We start from the raw sequence: 17,502 nt of genomic DNA, 5'->3' as shown, positions 1-17,502 counted from the left end.
AAAGCACCAACGAGCTGGTCAGATGTATGGAGAACTGGTCAGATGTATGGAGAACCAGGATGACTGGAAGAGCTGGTCAGATGTATGGAGAACTGGTCAGATGTATGGAGAACCAGGATGAGTGGAAGAACTGGTCAGATGTATGGAGAACCAGGATGAGTGGAAGAACTGGTCAGATGTATGGAGAACCAGGATGAGTGGAAGAACTGGTCAGATGTATGGAGAACCAGGATGACTAGAAGAGCTGGTCAGATGTATGGAGAACCAGGATGAGTGGAAGAACTGGTCAGATGTATGGAGAACCAGGATGACTAGAAGAACTGGTCAGATGTATGGAGAACCAGGATGACTAGAAGAACTGGTCAAATGTATGGAGAACCAGGATGAGTGGAAGAGCTGGTCAGATGTATGGAGAACCAGGATGAGTGGAAGAGCTGGTCAGATGTATGGAGAACCAGGATGACTAGAAGAACTGGTCAGATGTATGGAGAACCAGGATGACTAGAAGAACTGGTCAGATGTATGGAGAACCAGGATGACTAGAAGAGCTGGTCAGATGTATGGAGAACCAGGATGACTAGAAGAACTGGTCAGATGTATGGAGAACCAGGATGACTAGAAGAACTGGTCAGATGTATGGAGAACCAGGATGACTAGAAGAGCTGGTCAGATGTATGGAGAACCAGGATGAGTGGAAGAACTGGTCAGATGTATGGAGAACCAGGATGAGTGGAAGAGCTGGTCAGATGTATGGAGAACCAGGATGACTGGAAGCAGGGACAAATTAGCCATTGGGCCAGTGGGGCCGTGGCCCAGGGGCCCTTGGCTATCAGGGGCCCTTTGGGGAAATTGGACCGTAAGGTACTAGGTTTTGATGCCCTGAAAAGGGCTTCTGGGGCCCTTCATTGGCTGTTGATTTTGTTAAATTTAGGTTAAAAAGATGATAAAGCTTTGGGGGCCCTGCAAATATTATCGGCCCAGGGGCCCTCATCGGGGTTAATCCGTCCCTGACTGGAAGAACCAGGATGAGTGGAAGCAACGATCGCTAACCCTAATCCTAACCTCAGGGCTCGTCTGAGGACGACCTAGAGAGATCTGGGTGGCCAGCCATCTTTATAATATAGGCTGGCCACTGAATATTATTATATTTTGTGGAAAGACGGGAAACAATAACTTCTGAAGAGAACCGTACAGTCCTTTTCTAACAGACGGAAGGCAATTGACCCTTTTACCAAAAAAATCAGAATAAATAAACCGAGTACCGTCACTTTAAAAGTGTAATTGTGTCTCTCCGGGCAGCGCTGAACGGCAGGTATCAATACACTTAACGGACATGTTTGGGCCAGCGTACATTTATGTATTGATCGCCTCTTGTCTTGATTGTTTAAACATGCCGCCATGCTCCATAACAGGCTTGATAAACCCAAAGTTGATTGATAATGTCCGGGTACTCGATAAGCTTGTTATCTGATTTTATTTCTGGTATCGGTTATCGAGCTCTTTCCCTAATCTTTAAGAGAGACTGTTATTGTTGTGAATGTGTTGCAGAGAAGACATCTTGAATAAGATGTGAATGTGTTCAGGGTTGGAGGAGAGAGAGGCCAAACTAACAGGGTAACAGGGTAACAGGGTAACAGGGTAACAGGGTAACAGGGTAACAGGGTTGGAGGAGAGAGAGGCCAAACTAAACAGGGCCATGAAGCCCCTCTGAACGAAGCGTCACAATGAGGCGTAGATGCCACATGCAGCAACACAGGAGAGTCCTTTAGAGAGTGTGTGTGTGTGTGTGTGTGTGTGTGTGTGTGTGTGTGTGTGTGTGTGTGTGTGTGTGTGTGTGTGTGTGTGTGTGTGTGTGTGTGTGTGTGTGTGTGTGTGTGTGTGTGTGTGTGTGTGTGTGTGGTGTGCAGCAATAGCAACACAGGGGTGTCCTGTCGTGTGTGTGTGTGCGTGCGTGCCATTCAAGCAGAGGAGATGGCTCTTCAATACCCCGAGAGGTAAATCACACCGATGCAAATGAGAGTGAAAAGGGAGCCCCTCCCCCTCCCCCCGGAGCCCCCCGGGCTCTGAACAATGGCCTCCCAGCTGACTGAATGCTATCTGTTGAAACATCAAGGAAACACTAGACATGAATTAACAATCGATGCTCTAACCCTAACCCTAAACCGTCCATGAAAGATGTTAAGTGTCTGAGCTGGAAGGAGAGTCTTAGAGTCTTCTGGAAACACAGCTTAGTTCAACAAAACCCAACGACCTGAGAAGTCCCTCTGCCAGACGAGGTAAGATCTCCTTCGCTATCACACATACCGGTATATAAAACACATTTTATAACCCTAACCCTAACGCTATAAAACACATTTTATTACCCTAACCCTATAAAACACATTGTATAACCCTAACCCTATAAAACACATTTTATTACCCTAATCCTGAGAAGTCCTTCTGCCAGACGAGGTAAGATCTCCTTCGCTATCATTCATATATAAAACACATTTTATAACCCTAACCCTATAAAAAACATTTTATAACCCTAACCCTATAAAAGCCATTTTATAACCTTAACTCTAACCCTATAAAACACATTGTATAACCCTAACCCTATAAAACACATTTTATTACCCTAACCCTATAAAACACATTGTATAACCCTAACCCTAAAACACATTTTATTACTCTAACCCTATAAAACACATTGTATAACCCTAACCCTATAAAACACATTTTATTACCCTAACCCTGAGAAGTCCTTCTGCCAGACGAGGTAAGGTCTCCTTCGCTATCATTCATATATAAAACACCTTTTGTGAAGCTGTTCGTTTGGTATTTTAAACCGATTTGAATATATTACATGATTTACGAAGCTGAATATGAAGTGAAATTGAGGTTTCTATTGCATTGGACTGTTTGGACTGTTATAATATGATTTGACAAATAAATGATGAATTCATTATTATGGGCACTGGGGACATCTGGGCAGCTCGGTGTTCAATTGGCTATTTTCTCCAAAATGTAAAAAAAAAATATATATATTTGAAAGATTTCCTTACAGTAAGTAATGTAAGGTATACCTGATGTGAACATGGTGAACTAAAATGTGTCCTTCAACTTCTTGTTTATGCCCCAAGTTGTCTTGATATGCAGGCTTAATAATGTTTTAATAATGGTTTAATAATGGTTTCATAATATACAGGTTAGGGTTAGGTTAAATATGCAGGTTTTGTAGCAATTTAGACCTTATTTGTGGAATGTTTAAGCATGTTCTAATAATGTGTAACACCCGGGAATCGAACCCAGGTCTCCCGTGTTTCAAGGTCAGCATCTTAAACCACTGAGCCAAGGTCATTATTGAGTTGTCATCCTATAGTGTGACACATCACAGGTTTACAACTAAAACACTTTACAGACCCGTAACGTAAAGGTCCATTTGGTTCCATTTGTACACTCTCAGAGTCACAGACCCGTAAGGGTCCATTTGTGTGTGTTTCTTCCCCAGATGTATGTGTGGCGTGTTATACCTGTATATATATATATATATATATATATATATATATATATATATATATATATATATATAATATGTGTGTTTCTTCCCCAGATGTCCATGCTGGTGTTCCTGGTGTTTCTGGTGCTGCCGCTGTGCGCTGCTTTTCCTCAAGGTATCGTACTCTATCCTGTGATTGGTTCATGGTTCTATCAGAGCCGTGATTGGTTCATGGTTGTATCAGAGCTGTGATTGGGTACTCAAGGTACTGTACTCTATCCAGGTGTGATCTCACCTCACAGATAAAATGTTCACGTTCTCAGATTACATTATGATTACAGATTACAGTGATTAGAGATTACAGTGATTACAGATTACATTGTGTTCAGACCTCACAGATAAGATGTTTACAGTATTTAACACTACATTGTGATCTCACAGACCTCACAGATAAGATGTTTACAGTATTTAACACCACATTGTGATCTCACAGACCTCACAGATAAGATGTTTACAGTATTTAACACCACATTGTGATCTCACAGACCTCACAGATAAGATGTTTACAGTATTTAACACCACATTGTGATCTCACAGACCTCACAGATAAGATGTTTACAGTATTTAACACCACATTGTGATCTCACAGACCTCACAGATAAGATGTTACAGTATTTAACACCACATCGTGATCTCACAGACCTCACAGATAAGATGTTCACGTTCCCAGACCAGACCAACATCGCTCACGTCAAACTGAACACGACCTACGACACCTTCAAAGCTGTCACTGTCTGTCTGAAGTAAGTAATCCATAGATTACAATTACACTGTGTCTGAAGTAAGTAATCCATATATTACAATTACACTGTGTCTTGTTCTCCATGTTCTCCACATGTTCTCCTCATGTTCTCTCCATGTTCTCCACATGTTCTCTCCATGTTCTCCACATGTTCTCCATGTTCTCCATGTTCTCTCCATGTTCTCCACATGTTCTCCACGTTCTCCACATGTTCTCTCCATGTTCTCCACATGTTCTCTCCATGTTCTCTCCACGTTCTCCACATGTTCTCTCCATGTTCTCCACATGTTCTCTCCATGTTCTCTCCATGTTCTCCACATGTTCTCTCCATGTTCTCCACATGTTCTCTCCATGTTCTCCTCATGTTCTCTCCATGTTCTCCACATGTTCTCTCCATGTTCTCCATGTTCTCCACATGTTCTCCACGTTCTCTCCATGTTCTCTCCATGTTCTCCACATGTTCTCCACATGTTCTCCATGTTCTCCACATGTTCTCTCCATGTTCTCCATGTTCTCCACATGTTCTCCACGTTCTCTCCATGTTCTCTCCATGTTCTCCACATGTTCTCCACGTTCTCTCCATGTTCTCTCCATGTTCTCTCCATGTTCTCCACATGTTCTCTCCATGTTCTCCACATGTTCTCTCCATGTTCTCCTCATGTTCTCTCCATGTTCTCCACATGTTCTCTCCATGTTCTCCATGTTCTCCACATGTTCTCCACGTTCTCTCCATGTTCTCTCCATGTTCTCCACATGTTCTCCACGTTCTCTCCATGTTCTCTCCATGTTCTCCACATGTTCTCCACATGTTCTCTCCATGTTCTCCACATGTTCTCTCCATGTTCTCCACATGTTCTCCATGTTCTCTCCATGTTCTCTCCATGTTCTCCATGTTCTCTCCATGTTCTCTCCATGTTCTCCACATGTTCTCTCCATGTTCTCTCCATGTTCTCCACATGTTCTCTCCATGTTCTCCATGTTCTCCACATGTTCTCTCCATGTTCTCTCCATGTTCTCCACATGTTCTCTCCATGTTCTCTCCATGTTCTCCACATGTTCTCTCCATGTTCTCCATGTTCTCCACATGTTCTCTACATGTTCTCCACATGTTCTCTCCATGTTCTCCATGTTCTCCGCATGTTCTCTCCATGTTCTCTCCATGTTCTCCATGTTCTCTCCATGTTCTCCATGTTCTCCACATGTTCTCTCCATGTTCTCTCCATGTTCTCTCCATGTTCTCTCCATGTTCTCTCCATGTTCTCTCCATGTTCTCCATGTTCTCCATGTTCTCCATGCTCCAGGTCCTTCACGGACCTCCAGAGGGCCCACGTGCTGTTCTCCATGACCAACCCGGCCAACAACCACGCCTTCGCCATCTTCAAGATCTCCAGCACAGACAGCTTCTACCTGCACGTGGCCTCCTACTACCTCTATTTCTCTGGCCACCAGGTACATTTTGAATGCATCCATGCTGATGACATTCAACTGTTCATTACGTCATCATTGAGAGCTAGTTATACATATATATGTATATGTAATTTGTAAGTTGATTAGCGGTATACTGTGGTTACTCTGCGCTGTCCCAGCCGTCCCGCCAATTTAGATTTTGACGTATGCGCCGTCCCAGCAAATGACGTCATTACGTCAACACCACCGAAAACCATTGGTGTTATACATATACAGTACATATACATAGTATATATATAATTAGCTCTCAATGATGACGCAATAAAGATGTGGATTAAAGGACCCAATGCCAGAGTGTAATTGGTTTTCGATGGTGACGTAATGACGATATGTTTTAGTGTCGGGAGGATTAAAGGTAATGCTCCTGTGTATACATGTATGTAATCTGGCACCACTGCCGTATCAGGCACAAAAAGTCATTACGTCATTTGCTGGGACGGTGCGTACGCATCGAAATTGGCTTCCCGGGCGAAACTAGTACTTGCGCGCTCTTCTTGCGCAAGTAATTACCTCTACTTATCTGGCCACCTCTGACCTCTGACCTCTGACCCTAACCTCTAGTACAAGATGAACAGCTGGAACCACCTCTGCGCCACCTGGGACTCCAAGAACGGCCTGGCCCAGATGTGGGTGGACGGGCAGCCCACCACGCGCAAGCTGATCAGGCCCGAGGAGGTCCTCAAGGGGTCCCCGATCATCATGATAGGACAGGTAGGAGGAGGAGGGGTCTCCTATCATCATGATATGACAGGTAGGAGGAGGAGGGGTCTCCTATCATCATGATATGACCTCTAATCTGACCTCTACCTGTCATGATATATGGTAGAGGTCAGAGGTCATCGTCATGGAGACAATCGTTCTGCTTCTCCAGACCGACAGCGATATTAATAATACATCTCATGGATGCACCTGGGACGTATCCTCAGTGATGTATCCTGAGGTCATCACCTGGGACGTATCCTCAGTGATGTATCCTGAGGTCATCACCTGGGACGTATCCTCAGTGATGTATCCTGAGGTCATCACCTGGGACGTATCCTCAGTGATGTATCCTGAGGTCATCACCTGGGACGTATCCTCAGTGATGCATCCTGAGGTCATCACCTGGGACGTATCCTCAGTGATGTATCCTGAGGTCATCACCTGGGACGTATCCTCAGTGATGTATCCTGAGGTCATCACCTGGGACGTATCCTCAGTGATGTATCCTGAGGTCATCACCTGGGACGTATCCTCAGTGATGTATCCTGAGGTCATCACCTGGGACGTATCCTCAGTGATGTATCCTGAGGTCATCACCTGGGACGTATCCTCAGTGATGTATCCTGAGGTCATCACCTAGGACGTATCCTCAGTGATGTATCCTGAGGTCATCACCTGGGACGTATCCTCAGTGATGCATCCTGAGGTCATCACCTGGGACGTATCCTCAGTGATGCATCCTGAGGTCATCACCTGGGACGTATCCTCAGTGATGCATCCTGAGGTCATCACCTGGGACGTATCCTCAGTGATGTATCCTGAGGTCATCACCTGGGACGTATCCTCAGTGATGTATCCTGAGGTCATCACCTGGGACGTATCCTCAGTGATGTATCCTGAGGTCATCACCTGGGACGTATCCTCAGTGATGTATCCTGAGGTCATCACCTGGGACGTATCCTCAGTGATGTATCCTGAGGTCATCACCTGGGACGTATCCTCAGTGATGTATCCTGAGGTCATCACCTGGGACGTATCCTCAGTGATGTATCCTGAGGTCATCACCTGGGACGTATCCTCAGTGATGTATCCTGAGGTCATCACCTGGGACGTATCCTCAGTGATGTATCCTGAGGTCATCACCTGGGACGTATCCTCAGTGATGTATCCTGAGGTCATCACCTGGGACGTATCCTCAGTGATGTATCCTGAGGTCATCACCTGGGACGTATCCTCAGTGATGTATCCTGAGGTCATCACCTGGGACGTATCCTCAGTGATGCATCCTGAGGTCATCACCTGGGACGTATCCTCAGTGATGCATCCTGAGGTCATCACCTGGGACGTATCCTCAGTGATGCATCCTGAGGTCATCACCTGGGACGTATCCTCAGTGATGCATCCTGAGGTCATCACCTGGGACGTATCCTCAGTGATGCATCCTGAGGTCATCACCTGGGACGTATCCTCAGTGATGTATCCTGAGGTCATCACCTGGGACGTATCCTCAGTGATGTATCCTGAGGTCATCACCTGGGACGTATCCTCAGTGATGTATCCTGAGGTCATCACCTGGGACGTATCCTCAGTGATGTATCCTGAGGTCATCACCTGGGACGTATCCTCAGTGATGTATCCTGAGGTCATCACCTGGGACGTATCCTCAGTGATGTATCCTGAGGTCATCACCTGGGACGTATCCTCAGTGATGTATCCTGAGGTCATCACCTGGGACGTATCCTCAGTGATGTATCCTGAGGTCATCACCTGGGACGTATCCTCAGTGATGTATCCTGAGGTCATCACCTGGGACGTATCCTCAGTGATGTATCCTGAGGTCATCACCTGGGACGTATCCTCAGTGATGTATCCTGAGGTCATCACCTGGGACGTATCCTCAGTGATGTATCCTGAGGTCATCACCTGGGACGTATCCTCAGTGATGTATCCTGAGGTCATCACCTGGGACGTATCCTCAGTGATGTATCCTGAGGTCATCACCTGGGACGTATCCTCAGTGATGTATCCTGAGGTCATCACCTGGGACGTATCCTCAGTGATGTATCCTGAGGTCATCACCTGGGACGTATCCTCAGTGATGTATCCTGAGGTCATCACCTGGGACGTATCCTCAGTGATGTATCCTGAGGTCATCACCTGGGACGTATCCTCAGTGATGTATCCTGAGGTCATCACCTGGGACGTATCCTCAGTGATGTATCCTGAGGTCATCACCTGGGACGTATCCTCAGTGATGTATCCTGAGGTCATCACCTGGGACGTATCCTCAGTGATGTATCCTGAGGTCATCACCTGGGACGTATCCTCAGTGATGTATCCTGAGGTCATCACCTGGGACGTATCCTCAGTGATGTATCCTGAGGTCATCACCTGGGACGTATCCTCAGTGATGTATCCTGAGGTCATCACCTGGGACGTATCCTCAGTGATGTATCCTGAGGTCATCACCTGGGACGTATCCTCAGTGATGTATCCTGAGGTCAACGGGGTTTTCGGGTCTTCCAACATCACACCCCTCACTCAGGCGACCCAGCCGGGGTTGATCAAGTCCCGACTTACGTAACGTCCCAGTAGTTACCCTCGATCAGACCCACTAGGGAAAGACCAGGGAACTACTCCAGAACTACTCTGCCAGGGCTGGGAGGTACGCTTATGGCACATGGAAGGACTCGGCTCAGTGTGTTGTCTCCTGTCCGGGCCCCTCCTACGTCTCAACAGGTCCACTCCTGCTCTCACCAAGCCCAGGACCTGTGCGTTGCACCAGAGTCCCAGCACCAGGCACTTCATTCAGGAATTGCATGGCCCTCCTAAAGGCCTCACCGAGGGCTGTTGGGCTTCCTCCTCACGGAGGACACAGGCTGGGCCGCTAACCCACACTGCTCCAGGGGTGCCGTCTACATTCCAGTGGTCACCAGACTATACCTGGTTGTTGTCACATACCGTAGTCTATTCCTATGAGTCACTATGAACTGAGAACTATAACTAAAATACATCGCATGGATGCACCTGGGACGTATCCTCAGTGTATATAAATATACACATAAAAAAAGATATACTAGTGAGTAACGATACATTTAACACAGCTTTGACAGGATATCATACCTATATAAAGAGATGCAAAAGCCTCTGGGTGTTGGTCAGCAGATAAAACAAACCATTTAGCAGAACTACAAGCATATTTCTAGGTGTTCTAGGGTTAATGAAACAACTGCATGGTTTCTCCTCCACATTTAATGAAACAACTGCATGGTTTCTCCTCCACAGTGGCAGACTTCTCGCGGAGGCTTCGAGACGTCCCAGTCCTTCGTGGGGATGATGTCAGAGGTCCACATGTGGGACTACGTCCTGCCGTCCTGTGAGATCCAGCGTTACATGATCAACCGTCACTTCACGCCCGGAAACGTCGTCAACTGGAGAGCGCTGGAGTTTGACGTGGTCGGCAAGGTGGTGCTGGAGGAAATCGGATGCATTTACTGAGCGCACGCACGCAAGCACGCACACACGTACACGCACACACACGCACACACACACAGGAAGCATCTACCACGCGAGTCTGGAGACTAAGCACGCACACCCAGTTCACATTATGATTATTAATGTGGTCCTCAGTTCAACTATGATTATTAATGTGGTCCTCAGTTCAACTATGATTATTAATGTGGTCCTCAGTTCAACTATGATTATTAATGTGGTCCTCAGTTCAACTATGATTATTAATGTGGTCCTCAGTGGAGTGATTATTAATGTGGTCCTCAGTGGAGTGATTATTAATGTGGTCCTCAGTGGAGTGATTATTAATGTGGTCCTCAGTTCAACTATGATCATTAATGTGGTCCTCAGTGGAGTCGTCTAGACCTACAGTAGTCTAAGGTGCTATTATAACAAATGTCATGTTTTTTAATTTTGTATAATTTGGACAACAAACAAAAGGTGTGTGTGCGTGCGTGCGTGCATGCGTGCATGTTTTCTTTTTTTGAGTGGTGCAACCACTCCCTTACGGAGCTATGTGTACACACACACACACACACACACACACACACACACACACACACACACACACACACACACACACACACACACACACACACACACACGTATTAACTGTACATGTATATATGGTAATTTCTGGTGTGCCAGGACAGTAGGCCTACAGTACAGTACAGGGTACAGTAGAGGTAACTGTAATTTCCGTTTCGGACGCGGGCGGAGTTGCACCACTCACTTCACACGGGTGTGATTTTTCATTTGTTTGGTGTACTTTCAACGGGCCAAGCGGGTAATTACAACTAATAACTATGCCTTTTTAATTTTATTCACACAGCCAGCTTTATATAACCCTAACCTAACCTTTATATAACCCTAACCCTTTAGCCCACCGAGTGGCGCGCTACGAGCTTGTAGGTCTGCTATTTTTGAAAAATCGAAGAACGACTGACATAGAAACATAGCTTTTTCAGAAGACTGTCAGGATGTAGAAGACATTTTTTAGAATCTGATCTCAGGTCAGAATGGGTTAATTTACACACAGCCAGCTTTATATAACCCTAACCTAACCCTTTATTTACAGCCAGCTCATGGTTTGTGTTCCAACTTTTCCAAAATGAAGGCCCAAGCCTCCGTTAAGAAGGTAAATAAAACACCCTTAAGAAGGTAAAAAAACCCACCTTTAATAAGGTATATCGCACCACAGTTTCCCGTATGTGATTATGAGCCAAAGGACCATTTGTTGGTGCTATTTAAGGCCATTTTTTTTAGAGTGTAGCTGAATCCAAGCGTTTAGAAGCAAATGGTCTTCATTATATTCTCTGATTCTCAACTATAATCATGTATAAACTAAATAGTCTTCATTATGTTCAGTGATTCTCAACTCTAAACGTGTGTGAACTAAATTACTTCATTGTTTTCTGATTCTCAACTATACACGCGTGTAACATTCTAAATGGTCTTAATTCTGTTTTCTGATTGTGTTGAACGTCTATTAAAATCTGAAAAACCATAAAAAGGTGTCTTTCACATTGTGTACATAATCACATGGAATGGAATTGTTGCTCATTGGTTTATTTAGCAAACAAAAAACTTTTTCTGACAAAAAACGAAATGAAAACTAAGCTATGATGTCTGAAAATATGACTGAGTATAATCAAGACTAGAGCATTCCTCCGCAAAGTAACAGCTTTTGTATTGACTTGTGCTTTCGTTTGAAATGTACCCATTCTAATCAATCAATCAATCAACAACATGTTAGGGAGGGGGAAGTATTGATACTTTCCTTAAAGTAAAACATTGGAGACAGTACCTTTCCCACCACTGAACAACCGTGTGTTGTGTGTATGGAGCTTGCACTGCAGTTGCTGCATGTGCCCACAGGAGGGCACCGTTTTGTCATGTTTGAATCACAGCTCAACTAAAAAATGTTTATTTTCAGGCTTCAACTTGAAAGGTCGCAGATCTACAAGCTCAATGTGAGCTTGTAGATCTGCTACCACACTGTAATTTGCCCACTATACTACTACTAATACCACTAAGATACCACACTGTCATCTGTCCATATTTATTTATATTCATCATAGTACAGTAGGTTTTATTCATAGGACCTCAACAGGGTCCAGTGCGGTCCACTTTTCAATTAATCAGTTTTAGAGACGACCACCATTATTTTAATGCTTTACAAAGGTTTTAAATACACAATAATATGTTCTTTGAGATTATAATAAATATATACATTTTCCAATGAATTAATAGTTCAATAAAAATGCAATAATAGAAAGTACACCGAGTCGATGCAGCTCGACGCTACGTCATCAGCCGCGTGTGGATGCCAATGGGCGGTGCTTCAATTTAAATCTTTACGTCATCAAAACATCAGCTGTGTTATTGTTATGTTGTTGTCACGGAGGTGCGGGTCAATTTAAATCTTTTCAGAAGGAAAACCAAACCGGTAAAATCATGGACATTTCCTGGTCAGTTCAAACTTCAAACCAAAACGCTGCAAACATTGATGACAAAGACGATGATAGTGAAATGTAGGCCTACTGTAATTCTGCAAACGGTAGCAGAGCGGTGGATCCGCCGGGCTTCCTACAGCCGGTGACAGAGCGGTGGATCCGGCTCCCTACAGCCGGTGACTGAGCGGTGGATCCGGGCTCCCTACAGCCGGTAGCAGAGCGGTGGAGCCGGGGCAGGTAGCAGAGATTATAGGCTAATGAACCAATAAATGCAGAAGTGAATGGATGGAAGCTACATAGACATAAGGAAGTTCCACGCCTTCAGCTCTAATAATGGTGAGTTTAATAAATCAATGAAACACCTAAGTTAGCTCTGATCCATATATAGATAGCCCTATGAGGTCTGTTATATTTTAGTTGATACTAATGCAGAAGCAAAACGCATTATCATAATGTGTTGTTATTGTCTGACTGAGGAAGTTGGAACTGTCCATTGGCTGGAGAATGCATGGCTGTGAAGTTCCTCCAGACATAACTGTATAACGTAATGCTTAATAACGTAACTGTATTTGTTGTTGTTGGTGTTAATGCATGTAAATAATAACTCGATGCTCAACTTTGTTGTTGTTGTTGTTGGTGAATGGTGGTGGTGCATTTGTTCCCTTTCCTCCCGCCGTGGAGATGATAACATATATAGGCCTGAATATTAATGTTGTCTTTTAATGTTTTTTAGCTTCTATAAGTGATTATTTATTTTTTATATTAACCTTGTAAGACCCGGATATATTTCTACTTGCAAAAAAAGAGATTTCAACCTTACTACTACTTTGAAGCCTACTACTAGGACTTTGCAGAGGAAATTATGTAAAAAAAAAAAAAGTTTGGTGAAAGTTTTATGCACATTTATATAATAATATAATAAATTAATAATTTACATTTGGGGGATATCTTTCACAATAATGAATAAAACATGTTCTAGACATTCTAATGATAACAAAAAACATATATTACAATTATTTTACTTACTTTTATTAGGGTTAAAGGTCAAATGTCATAGGTTAAAAATTGTTAAAAAGTCCAGAAACTTTTAATTTGTGTGAATTTCAGCCTGTGGGGGGTATTTATATGCAAATATCATGACGATTGGCATTGCAATGAACATCACTGATGACGTTTAGGTGAAAAAAGAACAGAAAAAAAAAAGAATTAAGTAATTAATTAAAATAAAAATGTTACCGAAAAGCAACACTGGGTCTTACAGGGTTAAAGTTGTTTTTTTCTACAGTGTACACTATACACTATAGACTACTGTACACTACAGTATACAATGGTTTGTATGCAATGTGGTTGTATTATTAGTTTTATTGGTGTATAACGTGTCGTGTAGCCCTTTTCCCAAGGCTTTTGTTGTGTTGTTGTTTATTGTATATGTGAGCATTTACTTTATTATTATTATTATGGGAGGTGAACCGTACATGTGTTGTGTAGAGCTTGCACTGCAGTTGCTGCATGTGTCCACAGGAGAGCAGCGTTGTGTCATGTTTGAATCACAGCTCACTGCAGTTGTCCATATGTATTTATAGACAAACCACTACTAATATATACTATTAATATATATACCACACTGTCAACTGTCCATATGTATTTATAGACACATAATATTCCAGTAGGGTTTAGTTTTTCCTGTCCTGGTATAAGTATTGTATTGCATTGTATAGTATATGTATTTGATGTATTACCATGTGTTGTTGTTCTTGCTTACTGTAAATCACTCTGGATTAAGAGTGATTTTATATAAATATAGCCTATTTTATAATATTATAAATTGTGTATTGAATGGAAATTTAAACATATGCTGGGTGATAACAAGGAAAACTATGCTTGAATATTTAAAGGACCACTTCACCACTTTTCAACCTATCTTCATATAATAGGTCCTCACTAATAATCATGATAAAATGGCACGATTTTTTTCCTACTCGGTCTGTGTCTCATAGCAGGGCTGTGGGCAGTTTAGAAACTGTCTTCCAGTGACATCATCATTAGGCAGACTTTTGTTTAAACAATATTCTTTTACAAAAATGTTTAGATTTTCATTATCGTGCAAATGCTAGCTTCCATTTTCAAGACTAGTAAGCCTGCAGTTTCTATTAGCTTGTATTCCCCATCGATGATGTCATTGGAAGATGGTTTCTGAACTGCCCACAGCCCTCCTATGAGACACAGACTGAGTAGAAAAAAACTGTGACATTTTTTCATGATTATTTGTGAGGACCTACTATATGAAGATAGTTTGAAAAGTGGTGAAGTGGTCCTTTAACTCTGAAATGTAGTGTACAAGAAAATATGTTTTGTGTAGTTAAACCATGGTCATCAATTTAGAATTTCGGCATTTATCAGACGCTCTTAATCCAGAGTGATTTACAGTAAGCAACAACAACACATGGTGATGCATCACATACATAGAGATATAACAATAGAACAACACATGGTGATACATCACATACATAGAAATACAATAGAGCAACACATGGTGATACATCACATACATAGAAATACAATAGAACAACACATGGTGATACATCATATTATAGAAATAGAACACATGGTGATACATCACATAATATAAATAGAACAACACATGGCAGGGCGGTTCAGTGACTTCATTCAGAGGAGGCGATACGCAGGGCGGTTCAGTGACTTCATTCAGAGGAGGCGGTACGCAGGGCGGTTCAGTGACTTCATTCAGAGGAGGCGGTACGCAGGGCGGTTCAGTGACTTCATTCAGAGGAGGCGGTACGCAGGGCGGTTCAGTGACTTCATTCAGAAGAGGTGGTACGCAGGGCCCTTCAGTGACTTCCAAACCCCAACACTTAGAAAAAGAATCACCTGCACAGAAAAGTAGCTCATATAACATGTCTATGGATAAAAGTAGCTCATATAACATGTCTATGGAACAAACGCTTTGCAGATTGAAAGAGGATAATTCAAGCTGCAATGTTGGGGAGTTTAACGTCTTTTAATACAATTCGCAGACGCAATTTGGATCAATGGGATGTCAATGAAGGGTTTTGCAACTCTAGATTCATCCTATTATAAAAATAAATCTAGTGTTGCAAAGTATAGCTACCCTATAGCTACCCTCGATCAGTCCCATCAGGGTAAAACCAGGGCCACACAATCCGTTCCTTCTGAACTATACTCTGCCGGGACTGGGAGGTACCATTCTGGCGCGTGGAAGGACTATAGGCTCTGTGGGTTGCCTCCTGTCCTACGTCTCACCAGGTCAGGCCCTGTGCGTTGCACCAGACTCTCAGGCTCCACCTTGCCCTTTGGTATCTGCACTGGTATTAGACAGAAATGTATAGATTTGCATGTTAGGGGCAGATGGCGATCATTGGACATGCCCCGGGGGGCATGTTATTTTCCTCACATGAACAAGCAGGTTCTTTCTTTTCTTTTCTTCACATGGACAAGCAGGTTTTCCATTCAACGCTGACCTTATAACTCGTTCCTCTTCTGTCAATCATCTCATTGATTATGTTGTACAGTAAAGTATACAGTGAGATTACACAATGAGAGCCTGGAGCAAAATAATTAAATGGAGAGAAAACTTCAAGTTGATTTTCATAGTCAGTCACCGGCGCTATAGTACTCACATCTGTCTTTCTTTCTTCCTTTCTTTCTTGGTATTAAACACCACAAACCCCTCCTCCCCAACCCCCCCCCCCCCCCCCCACACACACACACACACACCCTATTAAACAACACAACCCCCCCCACACACCCTAACTATTAATTAAAAAGATCTTTGAACATTTTGTATAGACATTCTCTGAATATTTTCACCTGTAATGACAGAGCCAGAATGCATATATTAAATATTATAATATTTTCAACTGTAATGACAGAGCCAGAATGCATGCATCAGGTTGGATGTGTGTGTGTGTGTGTGTGCATAGTAGTACATTAGTAGTTCATTATATAGATATTCCACTGTTACGTTCTTAGCTTACGCAAGTTTCATGATAAATGCTTTTTACGTGATGTATTCCCATGCTTTTTTGTTCTTGCTTAATGTAAGTCGCTCTGGATTAAGAGCGTGTGTGTGTGTGTGTGTGTGTGTGTGTGTGTGTGTGTGTGCGTGCGATAATCAAACTTGGAGCTTGGAGATCCATTGTCAGCGGAGTTAGGTGGTTTTCTCTGTCATTGATAAGAACTGTCAATGACAGAGAAAACCACCTAACTCCACTTGAGCTGTATTCGGGTAAAGTGGTGATAATATAATGACACATGCAAGTATGATAATATACAATGTCACAATACCAACTTTGATGAGGCAGTATTGCTTTAATTGTTTCAAAAATATAATGTTTCCTTCAACATTTCTAACATAAAACTTTGGTGTACTCAATATACCTGCAGGGCTCACAGTGTAGTGTGCTATTAGGGGCCAGGTGTACTATTAAGGGGCCATTTTGAGGTGTTTCTCCCTTTAGGGGAATGTTGAGGACGCAGGATTCTCAGTTTCTCACGGCCCAGGTTCATTGGGTGTCTTCTGAGCAGAAGGAGAACAAGCTGTGTGTGTGTGTGTGTGTGTGTGTGTGTGTGTGTGTGTGTGGTTCATTGGGTGTCTTCTGAGCAGAAGGAGAACAAGATGGAGCAGGTTTGCCATTTGAGTCTCATTCCTGCACGGATTACAGCTCATCATTTCATGTCAATCATGTCACAAAGCAGAACGGATGGGATTATGTAGGTTACGTAACCTCGGCCTGGGGCGTTGTACGACACTGTACGGCAGGGCTTCTCAGAGCGGGCGCTGGGGCACCTTAGGGTGCCTCGACGCAGCAACTCTCACTTACAGTACAGTAAAAGTATGAATATAGTAATCAATGTAGAAATCAATGTACAAGTAGGGACTCGTTTTATTTTCAACTCAACTTCACTGACTGACTGACTGACTATCTGACTGGCTGGCTGACTGGCTGACTGACTGACTGGCTGGCTGACTGACTGGCTGGCTGGCTGGCTGGCTGGCTGGCTGGCTGGCTGGCTGGCTGGCTATCTGACTGGCTGGCTGACTGACT

At 43.4% G+C, this 17,502-nt stretch overlaps 2 protein-coding genes across 2 annotated transcripts in view; both read left to right on the top strand.

Moving 5' to 3' along the window:
• Positions 1 to 3,592: 3,592 nt before the first annotated feature.
• On the top strand, positions 3,593 to 9,947 carry LOC308329165 (C-reactive protein-like; the record flags this gene model as incomplete). The annotated part of the gene is made up of 5 exons (XM_080783368.1): positions 3,593 to 3,653; positions 4,179 to 4,281; positions 5,582 to 5,729; positions 6,309 to 6,458; positions 9,735 to 9,947. 5 exons carry the CDS (start codon positions 3,593 to 3,595, stop codon positions 9,945 to 9,947), a joined length of 675 nt encoding a protein of 224 aa, XP_080639494.1.
• Positions 9,948 to 12,696: 2,749 nt separating this feature from the next.
• LOC308329451 (calpain-1 catalytic subunit-like) overlaps positions 12,697 to 17,502 on the top strand; it is a 41,785-nt gene continuing 36,979 nt past the window's right edge. The window contains exon 1 of the mRNA XM_080783758.1: positions 12,697 to 12,751. The gene's annotated coding sequence lies outside the window, so the exon portion shown is untranslated. The remainder of the gene's footprint in view (positions 12,752 to 17,502) is intronic.

The sequence above is a fragment of the Protomyctophum bolini genome, assembly GCF_963924005.1.
Source record: "Protomyctophum bolini genome assembly, chromosome: 15".
NCBI classification, from domain to species: domain Eukaryota; kingdom Metazoa; phylum Chordata; class Actinopteri; order Myctophiformes; family Myctophidae; genus Protomyctophum; species Protomyctophum bolini.
The sequence above is the reverse complement of the archived record's forward strand: the minus strand, read 5'-3'. Positions and strand labels throughout refer to the sequence as shown.